The sequence below is a fragment of the Akebia trifoliata genome, chromosome 5, assembly GCF_017979445.1.
Source record: "Akebia trifoliata isolate Shusen 1 chromosome 5, ASM1797944v1, whole genome shotgun sequence".
Taxonomy (NCBI): Eukaryota; Viridiplantae; Streptophyta; class Magnoliopsida; order Ranunculales; family Lardizabalaceae; genus Akebia; species Akebia trifoliata.
The window spans coordinates 24,428,794-24,449,134 of record NC_141379.1 but is presented as its reverse complement, the minus strand read 5'-3'; the positions used below and the strand labels follow the sequence as shown (position 1 = coordinate 24,449,134).

Below are 20,341 nucleotides of genomic sequence, written 5' to 3'. Positions count from 1 at the left end.
TGGATCCAAATTTACAGGTACAAATGATTCTATGAATTGGGCATGGTTATTGAAAAAACACCTAATAATTGGGTAACATGTTCAATGTTTTTGGAGTCGACTATAATTTAATCAAACTAAAGGAAAATTCATTGTCAATTGAAGTAGATATCACCAAAAGCCTCAAAGAGTACACAACGGTGTGTTGGTTCACCAGAAAAGACGCAGACTTGTCGGAGTAGGTCAACGATTCAAGAGGTGCCCTTAAAAATAAGGTTCTAATTTTATTTATTTTTTGTGATTTACATATGAATTGGGGTGGCATTAGAAAAAGTTGGTGATTGAATAAAATTGTTCACATTTTATTCTAACCATATTTCCATGGAGATGCAAGGTTACTGATAGAGCGTTATCTTTATTGTTAAATCACGAAATAGATGTCCGGATTGCAAATTAGTAGGTGTGGTAATGGGTCGAGTCGGGTTGTGTTCGTGCTATTTTGAGGTGAGGATATTCTGAAAATTTATTGAATCCACACCAACCCATTTAATTATTGCGTCAAAAACTTAAATCCGAACTGGACACATCTATTAAATAAGTAACTTGATCTGACCCGTGTAATCTGTTTAATAAAATTCTAATATAGATTTAACCCATAACTCAGTTAGTTTGACACATTGCAAAGCAACTTTGAGGTTGTGGGTTCAAGTCAAACTTACCTATAAAAAAATTATAATCTTACATGAAAAAATAAATTCCATTTTCACCACAAAAATTCTAACGCTCTTAAAATTTTATCTTCTACTTCCCTGTTGCATCAAATTATAATTTTGAATGCCACAAGAAAATGCAGTAAGCAAAGTGTTTTTCATTTTTAAATGAAAATCTTTATCTTAATTATTTAAAAAATATCTTAAAACACCCTTTATTATAAGAATTAAAAAAACAAATATATTAAGAAAATTTTTTACGAAATTTTATTAGAAAAAGGGTAATTTAAAAAACCATTAAATAATTTTGATATTTGAGATATTTCTTATGTTTTGTGATTTAAAATGACACGTTAATGATACAATTATTACAAGTGTCAAAATGGGTTGATATTTAGACGAGTCAACACTATTATGACTCAAACCTAATTAGACTTGATCCAAAACCCACTAATTTCATTTCGTTTTCGAGTCATAGTACAAGCCAAATCCCTTAACACATAAAATCTAATTAGGTTAGCAACTCCGACAATGCAAGAATTACCTATTTCATTAAAGATTAACGCTGGACACACGGGATGGGGGTAGTGGGGCATCTTGATGTGATGGGGTGTGCATGCATGCTCGTAAATGCATTTATATGAGATACAAGTAAAACGCATCTATGTACATGTACACGATACCACGTCAAGGTGTCCCCCGTTGAGATCACTCCAAACACGACTCTTCATTAAAATCAAGTTCAACCCAAAACAAAACAAAAAAAAAAAAAAACTCTTTCATCAGGGTTTGAGACCGGTAAAGAAGACTGTAAAACATTACACATGAGAAATTATCCTTAACCTTCATCCTAAGACTAAGACGTAACATAAAAGTTTAAACCCTAAACCAAACTCAAATCAAATAACCCTAATATTAAAAACCCTAAAATCCACATTAACCCTTAAGACCCCTTTCTTGAGATACATAAATACTTTTCAAGATTGAGAAACATGAAGATCTTGTAAATGATCAAAGAGAATGTAAACCAGCTTAACCTAGATCTTTATCGTCATCCTCATTTTAATAATAATATATAAGAGGATGAGAAGCGAAATAGATTAAGATGGCTTACATAATCTTCAAACATTTAGGCAAGAAAGATTTCATCCAAACTATCCTTTTTGGTTTTTTTGGCTTCGCCATCATCAACATGCAGAAAACCTAGGAACTCGTTCGTTTCATTCGTTGGAATCTAGAAAAATCCACCGACAAACTTTTCTAAATAAATGGGCCCTATTTTGACTTAAGAGCTTCACATCAAACAACGTATAAAGACTCTGAAATATAAACACGTTTCGTCAAATAATCAATTTAGATCAAATTGATTTTCTATATGAAGATCCACCGTCGGATGTAGCTATAGCATTCGTGGGCTCATAAAACTGTGCCACAACAGCAAATTTGCTTTACTCTACTAGCAGCGAAACCAAGTGCATTTAAATACACCCTTCTTCTCCTTAAATACCTAAAAGACTCTTCAATATATATATATATATATATATATATATATATAGATAAGATATAACTACGTATAACATTCTTGTATCTCTCACTCTCCCTTAGTGTGTCTTAATTATTTGAAAAAAATCTTCATTAAATTAAAAAAAAAAATGGTATTATAAAAAAGTTATACTAAATTCTAGTAAAACTTTTTTTTTTTTTTTTGCATAATTTAAAAATCTTTAAATAGTTATTGATATTTGAGATATCTCTTATATTTCATAATTTAAAATAATAGATTAATGACACAATAATTAAATAGGTTAAATGGTTGATATCACCAACCTAGACACAATCTATTTAATAATCGTGTTACATGGGTAGACACTATTATGACCCAAACCCAATTAGACTTGACTTAAACCTACTAATTTTGTATAGTTCTCTTGGGTCGTCTTACAAATTAGAATACAGTCCACACATACATATTGTAACCACTGGAAGCAATTATGATATGAAAGTTTGATGCAAACACTTCTCTTTAATCATTGGGGGGGGGGGGGGGGGGGGGGGGGTTACTATTGGCACTCCAATTAAAAATAAGTGAACAGTTGAGAAAAAGTAAAAGTTGAGAGTGCCAATATAAATTTTCTTTTTTTCTCATTTTGCTAGATTTATATTTTTTGGGTTTGGGATTTTATATGAGCCTATTGATAATTGCAACAACTACCTAAATTGTTTGAATAAGTGTTATCATGTTTTGTAATGTTAAGGCCAAAGCTTTGTAATGTTTGATTTGTGTGTTTTAATCTCTAATTGGGGTGAAATAATTTAAGAAAATGGGGTGTATTAAGTAAAAGTTGGAGTGCCAATAGCAGCTCTCATAATGAGAGCTGCTTTTGTAAATCCATAAAATGTGTTTACATATGGTCCATAATCTGTTTCAAATTGTAGATCAATTTTTACATATATCTATGGGTCTTGTCCCATTGGGTTTGAAGATTAAAATAATTTTGCCACTCATCCAAGAGTCTTTCAAGAAGAATGCCTAATTTCCTAGATGTGTTTTGTACCTTCACCTATAAGACATAACATCCAGTTTCCAGTGCATCTCTACCTAAGAAACTATTATTTAGTAGTCCTTCTTCTGTTATGCTCTCACCCACTATACTCAAACCAACTGAAAGATGACTGACTGTTCACTGGTAATCAATCATATGGTATAAATTGCTTTTGATGAACTCTCTCATTACCAATCATCCGAAAGAGAGAAAAAAAAAAAAAAAAAAATTGAACAACCCAGACTTGTAAAGATCAAAAGATTTAGCAAATTCATTTCTACTGTGGAGCGTTTTAATTGTACAAAAAAATTGATTTCAGTTAGTAACTTGGGTTCAGTCAGCAATGGTACATCAAGCGTCTGGTGTTTTCATGGCATTGTCCAAATTGAACTTCAAATCACTTCTTATGGTTCTCCTCCATTTCTTTCCTTCATCATAGCAGAAAATTTTTCATAATCCATTTGCCCATCCTGCAAAAAATGATCAAGTCAGATGAAGTATAATTAAAAACAGATATTTTTTTCCCATTTCTCTAGGAGTGAGGCAGAGGGGGACTTACATTGTTTTGATCAATTTCTATGATTATTTCATCCATGTGAATGTCACTTAGACCAAGTTTTCCACAAGCTTGTTGAATCTCATGGATGGTTATGTAACCATTTTTGTCTTGGTCGAAAAAAGAAAAGGCTGACATTAAGTTTTCCTCAATCTCCATCTTGTTCATGTGCAGAGTAGCAGCCAGAAATTCACCAAACTCTATGGTTCCATTGTTGTCTATATCAGCCTGCCAAAATTTCCCCATGTAAGATTTCATTCAGTTATATAGGGAAATTTATGTCTTTAGGTTTTTGGAGACATATATATAGAAACCCATGCTTGAATGCCTTCATAAGAATTTGACATTATCCATATAATTTTAGTTTTGCCAACATTTACTTACTCCATCCATAAGTGCCTTTATCTCAGGATCCTCGAGTTCAGAGCCCAGTTTCTTCAAACCGTCTTTTAGTTCATCGAACGTTATTGTTTTACTGTTGTCTGTGTCAATCATTTTGAAAAACTCTTTCAAACCGGCGATTTCTTCCTCTTTCAGGCTTTCTGCTATAACCTGCAAAATGAAATTGTTATGGCAAGCAATTAATGCACAGAAAACAAACTTCTTCATATGTATAATATGGAAAATGCTGGAATGACACAAACGGAGACACAAGGGTGACAAAAATGATGTGGTGGCACGCACATAACCATAGATGCTTTTTACTCGTATCTCACGGAAAAGCATCTACGGTAATGTGCATGACACCACGAGTTTTTGTCACCCTTGTGTCTCCCTTTGTGTCACCCCAGCACGACTCATATAATATATATACAAATTATACGGCAAAAGTTTTCAAAACTCTTCAAATTAGGATAAAAAGCTTACTTTTGTAGCAATCTTTTTGAGTTTATTCATTGTAGAGAAACGCTTAAGACGTGGTAATACAGCAGAGTCTAGAGGTTTATCTGGGGGAACTCCATCATCCACAATCCATGGGTGACCTGTTAGTATAGAAACCCACTTCACTATCACCATTCTTTGGCACAGATTTTCTTCCTTTCTTTTTTAATACTAACAAAATTAAAAATCACTCACACAGAATATCATGAAAAGTCAGTCTTTCCTTCGGATTCCTTACAAGCATTTTTCGTGTCAGATCTTTGGCGTTTTCTGAGATTTCAGGCCATGGCTCAAACTCAAAATTTATCTTCTCTTTTAAAACCTTTTTGATAATGGAATCCATCTCTTTGGCTGCATTTAACAATAAAAAGTTGGTAAAAATACATGGCATAGATAGAAAGAAGTAATATTCTTTAAGGGATGAAGTACCTGTTGAAAAAGGAGTTACACCACTTAGTAAATGGTATAAGATAATTCCAACACTCCATACATCAGATTCAGGTCCATAATTCTTTTTCAAGACCTCCGGTGCAACGTAATCAGGACTTCCAACTGTTTTATACAAAGTGTCCCCTAAAAGGAGCAAAAAAGAAGAAGGAAAATTAGCTCTAAATTGTGTTGGAAGTTATGAGAAACTATAGTGTAGTGGGCAACGAAAAATTTTAGTTGGTAATAGAATTCTTAGTTGGGTGGTACTGTAATTATAAATATTAAATCCATTTGATCAAAGTTCAAGAAGATTTTAGAAGAAAAGAAAGAAAGAAATGGATTCATTTCGAAACAAGATGGGATACACAAATTCCATAAACTTTGAAGAACAATGCAATTTCTTTTCTATTGGTTGAATGATCTCAAGCATCACCAATCCTATTTTCTCCAAAACAGAATTCAGCTTTGTTGACTCTTAACAAATAATCTCAATTCCTGCTAAAGATTTCACCAAAAAACTCAAAAATAATCAAAGAAAGCAACTCAAGAAACAAAAATTAACAGATGATGGAAGCCAACATAAGAAAATCATTTAAATCAAAGAATCACAAGCATCATCATCCCATAACAAACGAAACCCATTTCTTACAAAAAGATTATGCCAACTTAACCACATCAAAACAAAAAAGATAACACGAAAAAGAATTCAAAAGAACATAAACTCAAGGATTAAAAACAGATAAAAATGGAAGAGACACATAAACCAACCTGGTTTGTAAAATATAGACAAGCCGAAATCAATGGCTTTGAGTGTGGCATCTTCATCGACGCTAGAGAACAAGAAGTTCTCAGGCTTGAGATCTCTATGGATGACTCCAAGAGAGTGAAAATTCTCCACAACCTCAACAATTGTCTTGATGATTTGGGCAGCTTTCCTCTCTGGATAACGTCCCTTCTCCTGAATTTGATCGAAAAGCTCACCGCCCGTGCAAAGCTCCATAACCAAGTGGACAGAATCAGAATCCTCATAGGTACCTTTGATTCTAACCACATTTGGGATGTCAGACAAATGATGCATTACCTTGATTTCATTCCACACATTTTCATATTCTTTTTCATTGCGGAATGTTGTCTTGAGGATGGATTTGCAAGCATATTGGGTACCTGTTGATATTTCTGTGCAGAGATATGTTGTTCCAGACTGACCTGCGCCTAGTTCATGGCCTATGTGGTAAAGATCTATTAGATTCTTGGTCTTGTAAGGATGCACTGAAGATGGTTTCGAGGTTGAAGATGCTTTTGAGAATGAAGATGGTGAAGATTTCCTCATTGTAAAGTTGTGGGTATGTATGTGTGTGTCTAAAGATTGCAAAATTGGAGGGTTTGATCTTTCTCTGACTTCTACGAAACTGTTGGTCTGTTGTAGTCTGTTAGTCTGTTAATATACCTTTAAAGGATCATGAGAGAAAGAGAGAGAGAGGATCTTGAACTCTCTTTTGATTGGTGGATTGTGGGGTGATAGGTACAAACCCCTCCATGTTTTGGTGAAAATCTGAGATACCCCATTGTTGTTTAATTGATAGTATTATACCCCTTGACCTCAGTCTTGTAGAGAGACTAACACAAATTGGCCTAAATGCTCTCGTCTTCAACTTTTGGCAATAAGCCCTGGAGTTATTCAAAACTAAAAAAGAAAAAAAAAAACCTCAACTTCAACCTCTTTTAGAACATCATTGATTTTCCTTCATAAAAAAAATCCCATCTTTTTCTGTATTATTTTTTTCCTAATGTACCCAAAATTCTATTATCTTCTACTCTTATTACAAAAAAAAAAAAAAAAAAAACTTGTTCTTGAGGTCTATAGGTAGAAAAAGATATTGCATACAAGTTTGTAGGTTATAAAAATGATGAATGCATGTTTTGGGAATTAAAATGACAAATGTATTGAATTCGGAATTTTGTCATATTCAGGGCACGAAATTGAGATTCACCCATTTTTGGGTGATTTACATAGGAATTGGTGTGGCATTAGCCTTTTTTTTCCTTATTTTGTTAGATTTCTATTTTGAGAGATTTACAGGCAGACCTAACTGTTGCATTTTTATTAAAAAACTCCCTTGGAGTTGACTACTCCAAGGGAACCTTTATGATGTTTGTTGCCCCGAAACCTTACTTTATCAAGTTTGTTACCCAACAAACCTCCACGTCATAAACTTCAAATTGATGAAGTTAATTTTTTTACTTAACATGTCTTGTAGTGGATCCTAATCAATGAATTTGTGGCATCCAAAAACATGATCTAATGCCATCAGGTTGTAAAGGACAAAATTTTAGAACTTTGAAAAAAAAAATTCAGAAAAAAAGAAATTAATTTTCACCATTATTTTTATTTTTAAATTTGGTAGTTCGGTAGCCATCTAAAATGCTGTGGAGTAACACCTCATCGCGACAGAAAAAAAAAAAGGGAAGCCCTTGATGAAGAAGGGTGTTGATTTCAGCATTTATGGCATCATGCCATTATTTTGTTTTTGACTACCTGTGTAACACATGTAAATACATTATCATTGTGATTGGCCGTAGAGCTTGAGAAAGGTCAATGAATGTTTTGTAGACAAACAAGCTTTCGGTTTGAAAACCCCACCAGGTTAGCATTCGCTGGGTATTGTGGTTAGGATGTAATTGGCCATTAGATGGAGAATTGGGTGTTATTTAGATATTACTTAATAGTGTAGAATTCTATTTGTTTCAGGATTCTATTACCGTGGGCTAAGAAACAATTATTTAGTAGGGATTATATTGCTGGTGAGGCTAAGAAACTATTATTAAGCTCTTTTGTTGTACTGACATTTCTCACCCACTATACCCAAACCAACTAAAAGATGACTTGACTGTTCACTGGTAATCAATCATCTGGTATAAATTGCTTTTGATGAACTTTCTCATCACCAATCATCCAAAAGAGAAAAAAAATTAAAATTACCCGGACTCATAAAAATCAAAAGATTTAGTAAATTCATTCCTATTGTTGAGCGTTTCTCATTGTACAAAAAAATTGATTTCAGTTAGCAATGGTACATCAAGTGTCTGGTGTTTTCATAGAGCTGTCCAAATTGAACTTCAAATCACTTCTCATGGTTCTCCTCCATTTCCTTTCCTCATCATAGCAGAAAATTCAGCATAATCTATCCTCCCATCCTGCACAAAATGGTAAAGCCAGATGAAGTATAATTAAAAACAGATTTTTTTTTTCTCTAGGAAAGAGGCAGAGCCACAGAGGGGGACTACATTGTTTTGGTCAATTTCTCTGATTATTTCATCCATGTGAATGTCACTTAGACCAAGTTTTTCGCAAGTGTGTTGAAGCTCATCGATGGTTATGAAGCCATTGTCATCTTTGTCGAAAAAAGAAAAGGCTGACATCAAGTTTTCCTCTCTCTCCATCTTGTTCAAGTGCAAAGTAGCAGCAAGAAATTCACTGCTCTCTATGGTTCCGTTGTTGTCGATATCAGCCTGCCAAACTTACTCATGTCAGATTTCAGCTATGCCACAGTTATATTATATAGAGGAATGTATGTCTTTATTGTCTTGGAGACATACATAGTTTTAGTTTTCCTCTCTATGACCCAAATAATTTTAGTTTTGCCAACATCTACTTACTCCACCCATAAGAACCTTGATCTCAAGATCCTTGAGTTCAGAGCCCACTTTCTTCAAACCATCTTTTAGTTCATCGAATGTTATTGTTCCACTGTATTCTGTGTCAATCATTTTGAACAACTCTTTCAAACCGGCAATTTCTTCCTCTTTCAGTCTTTCTGCTATAACCTGCAAAATAAAATTGTTATATCAAACAATTAATGCACAGATGCACATAATATAAAATAAAAATGAAACATTTTTTAATATGAAATGAACGTGGAACAAGATAGATCAAACGACAATAAGAGGCCCACACGCTATACGAACATAAGCTATAGAGACTTAACCTTTGAAAGCCCATCAAATGGGCACTCATAGAGAAGCAACAAAATGATTGAGGAACAAAAAGACATGAAATTACCAACAAACGTTTGCCATTTGTTTACCTGAATATAGTACACATTGGAGCATAACTACAGAAGCATAGTCAGGCAAGAAAATTTGAATTAAAATGCTCACTATTTTGATTAATTGTATTCGATGATATTCAAAAAGAATTCCAATTTTATACTGGAATGTTATTTCTGTGTATTGGTCCATAGCTACTGAAAAAAGCTATGTTAGAGCTTTTATTTTCTTCTTAGGCTCTGCTTGGTTCTTAACATGAAATTTTCTGGAACGTAAGTTGGTCTTTTTAAAGAAAAAAAATCATCTTTAATGATTACAATGTATACACACTAACAAAAAATGCTACCTGAATATAAAGGTAGGAGTAAATGGGATTCATATTGGTAACACCAAAAAATACTACTTTCATGCTTCATATGTATTTATATTAGGCAAAATGAACAAATTATAAGGCAAAAGTCTTCAAATTAGGATAGATGTGCTACAGATCGATGAAGTGTTATTATTAAAGAAGAAATTGATAAAAAAGATTACCCTTGTAGCAATCTTCTTGAGTTTATTCATCGTAGAGAAACGCTTGAGACGTGATAAGACAGCAGAGTCTAGAGGTTTATCTGGGGGAACTCCATCATCCACAATCCATGGGTGACCTGTTAGTATAGAAACCCACTTCACTATCACCATTCTACGGCACAGATTTTTTCCTTTCTTTTTTAATACTAATAAAATTAAAATCACTCACACAGAACTTGATGAACAGTCAGTCTTTCCTTCGGATTCCTTACAAGCATTTTTCGTGTCAGATCTTTGGCTTTTTCTGAGATTTCAGGCCATGGTTCAGACTCAAACTCTATCTTCTCTTCTACGATCTGTTTGAGGATGGAATCCAAATCTTTGGCTGCATTTAACAAGTGATACAATAAAAAGTTGGTAAAAATACATGGCATAGATAGAAAGAAGTAATCTTCTTTAAGGGATGAAGTACCTGCTGAAAAAGGAGTTGCACCACTTAGTAAATGGTATAAGATAATTCCAGTACTCCATACATCGGATTCAGGTCCATAATTCTTTTTCAACACCTCTGGTGCAACGTAATAGGGACTTCCAACTGGATTAGAGAAAGTGTCCCCTAAAAGGAGAAAAAAAGAAGGAAAGAAAATTAGCTCTAAATTGTGTTGGAAGTTATGAACCTATAGTGTAGTGGGTAACCACATTGTAATCCCAAATCACAATTCTTAGTTACATGGTATTACAATTATAAATATTAAATCCATTTGATCCAAGTCCAAGAAGATTTTAGAAGAAAAGAAAGAAAGAAAGAAATGGATTCATTTTGAAACAAAGAATTCCATAAACTTTGAAGAACAACGCAACTTCTTTTCTATTGGTTCAAAGATTTTGCTTTCAGATGGCTTGTAAGGTCATAAGGTCTTGATAACTGAAAATTTTATTAAGAGAAAGAATGTCCACAGCAAAACAACAGAAAACCCAGATCTCAAGCATCACCAATCCTATTTTCTCCAAAACAGAACTCAACTAATGTCGACTTATTAGATTTCCACAAAAAACTCAAAAGTATTCAAAGAATTAACAGATGATGGAAGCTAACATAAACAAATCATTCAAATTTATTGTAAATTTAGTACTATTCTGGTTCAAGATTCTACCCACTAAACCTCCCAATTCAAAGATTCAAAAGCATCATCAACCCATAATGAACAAAATCCAATTCCTACAAAAGGATTATGCAAATTAAACCACATCAAAACAAAAAAGATGACACAAAAAATTATCCAACAGAACATAGAATCAAGAACTAAAAACAGAGAAAATTTGAAGAGACCCACCAACCAACCTGGTTTGTAACCAGAGAAAAGTAACACAAGAAACAAGAATCAATAGATGATGGAAGCCAACATAAACAAATTAATTGTGAATTTAGTACAGCTTTTCTTCCTTCCCGGTGGAGACATTTCCAAAGACAATGCTGCGAGACTACCAGGTGAAGTTAGGCAGCTTTCGGTGGAACAATCAGCCCTCTGAGGGTGTTGTAAACGAGGCTCCTCCTTGGGGACATGTACTCTGATTGCTTCAGTTGGGCTTACAGAATAGAAGCCCATAGGGTCACTGGTGGAGATTGTTGCTGATGCCTTTGTTGCTAACTCAAGAAGGTCTTGGCCCTCTGTGACTGCAACTGCAGCTCCCATGGTTTGATCAGCAAGCATCTTACATGCTCTCTCCAGCATGGAATCCATATATCTTCGTTCTGCATCCTTGCGAATCTGCACATGCTTTTCAACCTTCACATGCACACACACACACAAAATGCAAAATAGATTAGCAGAATATCGTGTAGACTCGGTACTCAAGGCCTGCATAAATTGAGTTGATTCATGGAGTTCCCAGTCCAATGTTGAAATTGTTTTAAATATAATTTCTTCTTTTTTGACTGAGGTATCCGGGTCTACTCAACTAATCCATGGGGGAATGCAGTCCACCCCCCCCCCCCCCCCCCCCCCCCCCCAACCCCAACCCACACACACACACACACCAGGTAATGAGTCCGGATTGTATGCACCACCCACACCACAATACATGCCATGTAAGCCAAAATTTAAGGAATTAGTGCCTAAATTATCTCGTTTTAACAATTTTCTTGGATTGTGGCTTATGTGGCATATATTGGGGTGTGGGAGGAGGTTTCAATCCTCCACCCTGGGTGCATACGATCCCAAATCCCAGGTAATTTATGGGGATATATCTGTAAGTAACTATTTTCCCTCCGTTGAATATTGTTTTAGAACCACCAAGTGTTTCCCATCTTAACCTTCCTAACCGAATTCCTAGTTACCTAACTAAACACAGTTTCCATGGTTTGATAGTCAGTACTAAAGCCTACTTAACGAGAAAAAGTAGATACAGATCTCAAGAAAAATCGATGACCAAGAGAGAGAATTCTCTAAATGGGGAAATTTTAACTTACTTCAACTTGTAGATGTAGTTTTCTTTGGACTTTCATTTGGGCTCTAGACTCCTCCTTGACTTCATAACCCCTGAATATGACAGTTCCCATCACATTGCAAATTAAAAATGAATAATTACGACAAACCAAAAGCATGAATATCTAAGCATGCATGATATGGGCTTTGCCAAAAAGAAAGATGGAATTTTATCTTACTCATTCATATCAGAAGTTGGCAAGCTTGCAGATGAAGTACCCGTCCCTGGTGTTGTTTCTGCAATTCAAATTCATGGCATGAGGTGCATTGAAATACTAGAATAATTATGATCATACAAGCACTTTATTCTAGAAAGCAACTAAATGTCTAAATCACCCGACAATCATCAGCAAAGATCATCTTTAAAATGAAATTTCATGAACACGTACCAGATTGTTGTTTTTACTTGAGCAGTGGAACGGCAACCACCAAGATATGGAAGAAATTTGTGGCTCGAACCTCAAGAGGGTAATACTGAAACTACTTGGTTTTGTAAATAAAGATCAACAGCTTAACACAGTCAAATAGTTTTGCTTTTTCATTATTCTACCAAATAAAGTTACATTGTATATATGACCACAACCCTTCCTAGCACACTTTTTCTATCTATGTTCATCCTTCTTATAAAGGAGGAAAGAAATACCGAAGGATGAAAAGAAACAGTTTCAGACTGGCCGCACACCCGCAATACAGGTCACTTTGATCTCCTACTCTTTTGTTCTTCTTTTTGGAAATAAAATTAAAATAAAAGACTTTTTAATCTTAGAAAACATGAATATAAGAAAAAAGAAATATTCAAGAAAAAGGAGGAAAGAAAGAGGAACACTGTAAGGGTGACCAAAACTGACAAAATGTCATCATGAGGAAATATGGAACCTTCTCATATTGGAGAAAACCAATTCTTACAAAAAGATGACACAAAAAAAGAAATCAAAAGAACTTAAAACAGAGAAAAATGGAAGAGACCCATCAACCAACCTGGTTTGTAAAACAAAGATGAGCTGAAATCGATGACTTTGAGTGCGGCGTCCTCATCAACACTAGAGAACAAGAAGTTCTCAGGCTTGATATCTCTATCGATGACTCCAAGAGAGTGACAATTCTCCACGACTTCAACAATTGTTTTGATGATTTGGGAAGCTTTCCTCTCTGGATAACGTCCCTTCTCCTGAATTTGATCGAAAAGCTCACCGCCCGTGCAAAGCTCCATAACCAAGTGGACAGAATCAGAATCCTCATAGGTACCTTTGATTCTAACCACATTTGGGATGTCAGACAAATGATGCATTATCTTGATTTCATTCCACACATTTTCATAATTTTTTTCGTTGCGGAATGTTGTCTTGAGGATGGATTTGCAGGCATATTGGGTACCTGTTGATATTTCTGTGCAGAGATATGTTGTTCCAGACTGACCTGTGCCTAGTTCTTTGCCTATGTGGTAAAGATCTTTTAGATTCTTGGTCTTGTAAGGATGCACTGAAGATGGTTTTGAGGTTGAAGATTTATCCATTGATGTTGTGGGTGTGTCTAAAGATTGTAAAATTGGATGGTTTGATCTTTCTCTCACTTCTACTGAAACTGTTGGTCTATTACTGTTATAGTCTGTTTATATATATATATACCTTCAAAGAATCATGAAAGAAAGAGACACAGAATATTTTGGAGTCTCTTGATTGGTGGGATGTGGGGTGATATAGACATACTTAATTTTTCTTCCTAAAAATCCATTTTTTTTATTATTATTATTTTGCTAATGTACCTACAATTCTATCATCTTCTAATATTATTACAAATAAAATTATCTTGTTCTTCAGGTTTATAGGTAGAAAAGGATAGTATGAGAGATTGAAAAGAAGGGTAGATTGGTTTATCACATTGGCGATGATTTGGGGGGTGGGGGGGGGGGGGGGGGGGGGGGGGGGGGGTTGAGGAGAGAGAGAAACAAGGATTTCAGTTATAATGGTTGAAGATGACAACATTTAGATCATTTGCTAATTTGTCAGATGAGAGGGACTGAGAGAGGTCAAGCAGCAAGTCATCAGTTTCAGGTTGAAGATGGTGAAGATTTCTTCATTGGTGTTGTGGGTATGTGTCTAAAGGTTGTAAAATTGCAGGGTTTGATCTTTCTCTCACTTCTACTGAAACTGTTGGTCTGTTATGGTCTTTTAGCAAACCTTAAAGAATCAAGAGAGAGAGAATCTTAGACTCTCTTTTGATAGTGACAAACCCCTCCATGTTTTGGTGAAAATGTGGATACCCATTGCTTTTTAATTGACAGTATTATGCCCCTTGACCTCAGTATTGTAGAAAGACTAACGCAAATTGGACTAAATGCCCTTGTCTTCAACCTTTGGCAATATACCCTAGAGTTTGTCCTTGAAAAAAAAAACCTCAACTTCAAGCTCTTCAACCTCTTTTAGAACATCCGTTATTTTCCTTCATAAAAAAATCCCATCTTTTACTCTATTATTTTTTTCCTAATGTACTCAAATTTTTTATTTATAATAAGTATAAAATATATTTAAAGGGTAACAAAAATACAAAAGGAGAAGTCCAAGATAGCCCCTCAAAGAAGAAAGTGAAACGAACCAAAAGAAAGCTAGAACACTATTGATTACAAAAGGAATTCCATCTAAAACAAAGTCATCGAAGGTAATCTCCGCAAACTCCTTGTTGACTTTTGACCAAAGGTACATATAGCCCAAGTTCTCCAAAAAAACACCATAAGAGTTTCTCACCTTACTTTTGAACACCCTGTTATTTCTCTCGTTGTATAACCCCTAAGAAATAGTCGAGAGTAGAATAGCCCAAAAGTATTTTTTTCTGGAGGAGAAAACGTTTTTAGTCCACCCTTCTAACAACATGAAAAAATTCTGAAGTAAAACCCAATTTATCAAGAAAAGCCCAAGGAAAATGGACTAAATATCATGAGAAAAAGAGCAATGAATTGAGATATGGTTAACAGATTCCCCATCCCTCGAACATAGGGGGAAAAAATTAGGAGTGATCCAACCTTGGACAATCAAGTTGTCCATCATTAGAATCCTCCCCAAAAAAGCCAACCAAACAAAAAAATGAAACTTTATAAGGAACTGACTTAGACCAAATGATGGACTACAAGAAGGAACGCTCCTTCACTTTAGTTCATTTCCACCTATCCTGTTCACTTTCCTTGAGATGGAAAGAATTCAAGAAATCAAGGAAAGATGTCACCTCCGTTAACTCCCAATCATTAAAGTTTCTCCTAAACCATAAATCCTAAGTAGAAGTAGTGCCGTTGCGAATCAAACACCGTTGAATTGAGTAGTTCTTCTTTCTCCTTTTTTGATCTTTACCAGTTTAGAATTCGATGGGTATTGTGGTTAGGATGTAATTAGCCATTAGATGGAGAATTGGGTGTTGTAGGGTGTTATTTAGATATTGTTTAATAGTGTAGAATTCTATTTGTTTCAGGAATCTTTATTTATATAAAGAGCTTAACTTATAAATTAAAGGAGGAGAATATTATTTGGTTTAATCATGTTTTACACAAGAGGAGGCCCCTTCCCTCTATACTCGTGGGCTAGATAAGTTGAAAAACCTAACAGTCAGATTCAGGTTTTACTTGTTTTCAAGAAGACTGCCTTTCCTACACGAGTCTTGTACCTTCACCTAAAGTACATAATATCAAGTTTCCAGTGCATCTACCTAAGAAACTATTATTGAGTTCTTCAAGTTGTGCTGATACAACTCAAACCAAATGAAAGAGAATAAAGTTAGGGGTATTTTTGATGAGCTCTTCCATTACCAATCATCAGAAAAAAAACAAAAAACAAAAAATTACAACTAGCCCATACTCCTAAAGACCAAAGATTTAGCCAATTCATTCCTACCGTCGAGCATTCCTCATTGTGAGGCTAAGAAACTATTATTAAGCTCTTTTGTTGTGATGAGATTTCTCACCTAGTAAACTCAAAACAACTGAAATATGAATGTTCACTGTTAACAGCCCCTTCTCGAAGACATAATATCAAGTTTCCAATTCATCCCTACCTGAGAAACTATTTTTTAGTAGGGGTTTATAATGATGACGAGGCTGAGAAACTATCATTGAGTCCTTCAGTTGGCTAAGATTTCTCACCCACTATGCTCAAACCAACTGAAAGATGACTGACTGTTCACTGGTAATCAATCATATGGTATAAATTGCTTTTGATGAACTCTCATTACCAATCATTCAAAAGAGAAAAAAAAAAAATTAAAATAACCCAGACTCGTAAAGATCAAAAGATTTAGTAAATTCATTCCTACGGTTGAGCATTTCTCATTGTACAAAAAAATTGATTTCTGTTAGTAACTTGGGTTCAGTCAGCAACAGTACATCAAGTGTCTGGTGTTTTCATAGAATCGTCCAAGTTGAACTTCAAATCGCTTCTCATGGTTCTCTTCCATTTCCTTCCCTCATCATAGCAGAAAATTCAGCATAATTTATCTGCCCATCCTGCAAAAAATGATCAACACAGATGAAGTATAATTAAAAACAGATTTTGTTTTCCTCTAGGAGTGAGGCAGAGGGGGACTTACATTGTTTTGATAAATTTCTATGATTATTTCATCAATGTGAAAGTCACTTAGACCAAACTCTCCACAAGCTTGTTGAAGATCATCGATGGTTATGTAACCATCTTTGTCTTTGTCAAAAATAGAAAAGGCTGACATTAAGTTTTCCTCCCTCTCCATCTTGTTCACGTGCAAAGTAGCAGCAAGAAATTCACCATTCTTTAGGGTTCCATTGTTGTCGATATCAGCCTGCCAAATTCACCGTTATTGTGTTGAAGACATACATAGAAACCCATGCTCGAATGGCTTCATAACAACTTGATAGTATCATAGGCATAGGTTTTAAACCCATTAGTTTTGCCAACATTTACTTACTCCATCCATAAGAGCCTTGATCTCAGGATCCTCAAGTTCAGAGCCCACTTTCTTCAACCCATCTTTTAGTTCATCGAACGTTATCGTTCCACTGTTGTCTCTGTCAATCATTTTGAACAACTCTCTCAAACCGGCGATTTCTTCCTCTTTCAGTCTTTGTGCTATAACCTGCAAAATAATTAATGCACAGATGCACATAAAAATGAAAGGGAAAAAAGAAACATTTTCTCATATGGAATGAACATGGAATGAGAAGGATCAAACAAACATAAGCTACTTGACTTTTGAAAGCCCATCATATGGCTCACATAGAAGCAACAAAATGAATGAGGAACAAAAAGACTAACATTAACTCAATCACTTGTTGAGAGCCACAACATTATTTTCAGGATCAATATTTTTACCTGTATCTAGTGCTTGTTGGAGCATAACTACAGAAGCATAGTTGGGCAACAAAACTTGAATTAAAATGCTCACTATTTTGACTACTTATATTCAATGATATTCAAAGAGAGGTCCAATTATGTAATAGAATGTTAGAGCTTTAGTTTTTCTTCTTAGGCCCTGTTTGGTTCGTAACATTTAATTTTCTGGAAGGTAAGTTGGTCTTTTTAAAGGGAAAAAAAATCATCTTTAATACAAGTAATTCCCGTAATTTGTTCTGCTTACTACCACATCAACAGATATTACATATAATTTCTTTAATAGGTATCTGGAGCATTGTTGCTTTGAAGGGTTTGATCTCCCAATAAGATGAATGATCACTTTTCAATGGCAACAATTAAATTTTGTGTTTTCTTGAGCCATTTCATCCCTATTATTCTCTCTCTCTCTCTCTCTCCTCCCCCCCCCCCCCCCCTTATTTACGATGCGTACAACACTACTTTCATTCTCCATATATATATATCTATATATATAGGCAAAGTCTTCAAATTGGTATAGACTTTAGAGTTTATTACCCATATAGCAATCTTCTTGAGTTTATTCATCGTAGAGAAACGCTTGAGACGTGATAAGATAGCAGAATCTAGAGGTTTATATGGGGGAACTCCACCATCCACAATCCATGGGTGACCTGTTAGTATAGAAACTCACTTCACTATCACAATCACAATCACAAGGAATAATTAAAGGGCATAAACCACTCTTCGGCATTGATTTTTCTTTGCTTTTCTTTATAAAAAAAAAAATCTAAAATATGTGCCTGGCTTAGTATTGATAAAATTAAAATCACTCACGCAGAACTTTATAAACAGTCAGTCTTTCCTTCGGATCCCTTTCAAGCATTTTTCGTGTCAAATCTTTGGCACTTTCTGAGATTCCACGCCATGTTTTGAAGTCCAAATCTATCTCCTCTTTGAAAATCTGTTTGAAGGTAGAATTCACAACTTTGCCTGCAGTTAACAAGTGGTACAATTCAAAGTTGGTAAAAATACATGGCATTGATAGAAAGTAGTAATATTCTTAAGAAAGATTCTATTGCCACACCAACTTTTGCTAATGCCACCCCAATGCATATGTAAATCACCAAAGACTTAGCACAAATCTTGGGTGGTGTTAGCAAAAGTCGGTGTGGCAATGGAAGTTCTCCATTCTTAAATGAATAATGCTGGAGTGACCACAATTCACAATTTGCTGACATGGAGCTGTGTACGGAACCATAGATGCTTTTCATCAAGATACGAGTGACAAGCATCTATGGTTGTGTGAGCACCTCCACCTCAGCAAAGTGTGAATTGAGGTCCCTCCAGGACGGCTCTTCTTAAATACTTGTATGCGCAGAGAATCATGGATGATAACTTAAAGGGATGAAATACCTGCCCAAAAAGGTTGTACGCCACGTAGTAAATTGTATAAGATAATTCCAGCACTCCATACATCGGATTCAGGTCCATAATTGTTTTTCAACACCTCCGGTGCCATGTAACAAGGACTTCCAACTGGATTAGAGAAAGTGTCCCCTAAAAGAAGAAAAAAATAAGAAGGAAAATTAGCTCTAAATTGTGTTGGAAATTATGAACCTATAGCATAGTGCACAGCCACATCTCCAAAGTAATCAAAGAAAAGCAACACGAGAAACAACAATTAATAGATGATTGAAGCCAACATAAACAAATCATTCACATCAATTATGCATTTAGTACTTATTCTGATTCAAGATTCCATCCACTAAACCTCCCCATTCAAAGCATCATCAACCCATAATGAACAAAACCCAATTCCTACAAAAAGATTATGCAAATATAACTACATCAAAACAAAAAAGAATTCAACAGAAGATAGAATCAAGAACTAAAAACAGAGAAAAATGGAAGAGACCCATCAAACAACCTGGTTTGTAATCAGAGAAAAGTAACACAAGAAACAAGAATTAAGAGATGATGGAAGCCAAAATAAACGAATCATTTAAATCAATTGTGAATTTAGTACTATTCTGTTTCAAGATTCTACCCACTAAGCCTCCCCATTCAAGGAATCATAAGCATCATCGACCCATCAACCAACCTGGTTTGTAAAACAAAGACGAGCCAAAATCAATGGCTTTGAGTGCGGCATCCTCATCGACACTAGAGAACAAGAAGTTCTCAGGCTTGATATCTCCATGGATGACTCCAAGAGAGTGACAATTCTCCACAACTTTAACAATTGTTTTGATGATTTGGGCAGCTTTCCGCTCTGGATAACGTGCATTCTTCTCAATTGGATTGATAAGCACACCGCCCGTACAAAGCTCCATAACCAAGTGGAAAGAAACAGAATCCTCATAGGTACCTTTGATTCTAACCACATTTGGGATGTCAGACAAATGATGCATTATCTTGATTTCATTCCACGCATTTTCATAATCTTTTAATGTTCTCTTGAAGATGGATTTGCAAGCATATTGGGAACCTGTTGATATTTCTGTGCAGAGAAATGTTGTTCCAGACCGACCTGTGCCTAGTTCTTTGCCTATGTGGTACAGATCGTTTAGATTCTTGGTCTTGTAAGGATGCATTAAAAATGGTTGTGAGGGTGAAGATTTCTCCATTGATGTTGTGGGTGTGTATGAGTCTAAAGGTTGTAAAATTGCAGGATTTGATCTTTCTCTCACTTCTGCTGAAACTGTTGGTCTGTCATAATCTGTTAGTCTGTTAATATATAACTTCAGAGAATCATAAAAGAAAGAGAGAGAGAGAGAGAGAGTATTTTGGAGTCTCTTGATTGGTGGGAAGAGGGGGCTGATATAGACAGACCCCTCCCATGTTTTTGTGAAAATTTGAGATACCCAGTTGTTTT

At 35.1% G+C, this 20,341-nt stretch overlaps 2 protein-coding genes and 2 pseudogenes across 4 annotated transcripts; all 4 read right to left on the bottom strand.

The window, feature by feature from the left end:
- Positions 1 to 3,528: 3,528 nt before the first annotated feature.
- On the bottom strand, positions 3,529 to 6,571 carry LOC147401723 (calcium-dependent protein kinase SK5-like). The gene is made up of 6 exons (XM_086441582.1): positions 5,868 to 6,571; positions 5,100 to 5,243; positions 4,866 to 5,021; positions 4,656 to 4,771; positions 4,173 to 4,340; positions 3,529 to 4,016 (listed from the first exon to the last, which is right to left on the bottom strand). The coding sequence occupies exons 1-6, from the start codon at positions 6,427 to 6,429 to the stop codon at positions 3,765 to 3,767; spliced, it is 1,398 nt and encodes a 465-aa protein (XP_086297708.1). The 5' UTR covers positions 6,430 to 6,571; the 3' UTR covers positions 3,529 to 3,764.
- A 1,485-nt stretch (positions 6,572 to 8,056) lies between these two features.
- LOC147401721 (calcium-dependent protein kinase 24-like) lies at positions 8,057 to 13,810 on the bottom strand (annotated as a pseudogene). The gene is made up of 7 exons (XR_015178645.1): positions 13,124 to 13,810; positions 10,132 to 10,275; positions 9,889 to 10,044; positions 9,681 to 9,796; positions 8,757 to 8,924; positions 8,385 to 8,609; positions 8,057 to 8,294 (listed from the first exon to the last, which is right to left on the bottom strand). The product of XR_015178645.1 is annotated as a calcium-dependent protein kinase 24-like (transcript).
- On the bottom strand, positions 10,494 to 12,191 carry LOC147401722 (uncharacterized). The gene is made up of 2 exons (XM_086443088.1): positions 12,130 to 12,191; positions 10,494 to 11,446 (listed from the first exon to the last, which is right to left on the bottom strand). Exons 1-2 carry the CDS (start codon positions 12,163 to 12,165, stop codon positions 11,042 to 11,044), a joined length of 441 nt encoding a protein of 146 aa, XP_086299214.1. The 5' UTR covers positions 12,166 to 12,191; the 3' UTR covers positions 10,494 to 11,041.
- Positions 13,811 to 16,401: 2,591 nt separating the features above from the next.
- LOC147401720 (calcium-dependent protein kinase SK5-like) lies at positions 16,402 to 20,262 on the bottom strand (annotated as a pseudogene). The gene is made up of 7 exons (XR_015178644.1): positions 19,568 to 20,262; positions 18,880 to 19,023; positions 18,301 to 18,456; positions 18,022 to 18,137; positions 17,063 to 17,230; positions 16,712 to 16,936; positions 16,402 to 16,628 (listed from the first exon to the last, which is right to left on the bottom strand). The product of XR_015178644.1 is annotated as a calcium-dependent protein kinase SK5-like (transcript).
- Between the last annotated feature and the right edge of the window lie 79 nt (positions 20,263 to 20,341).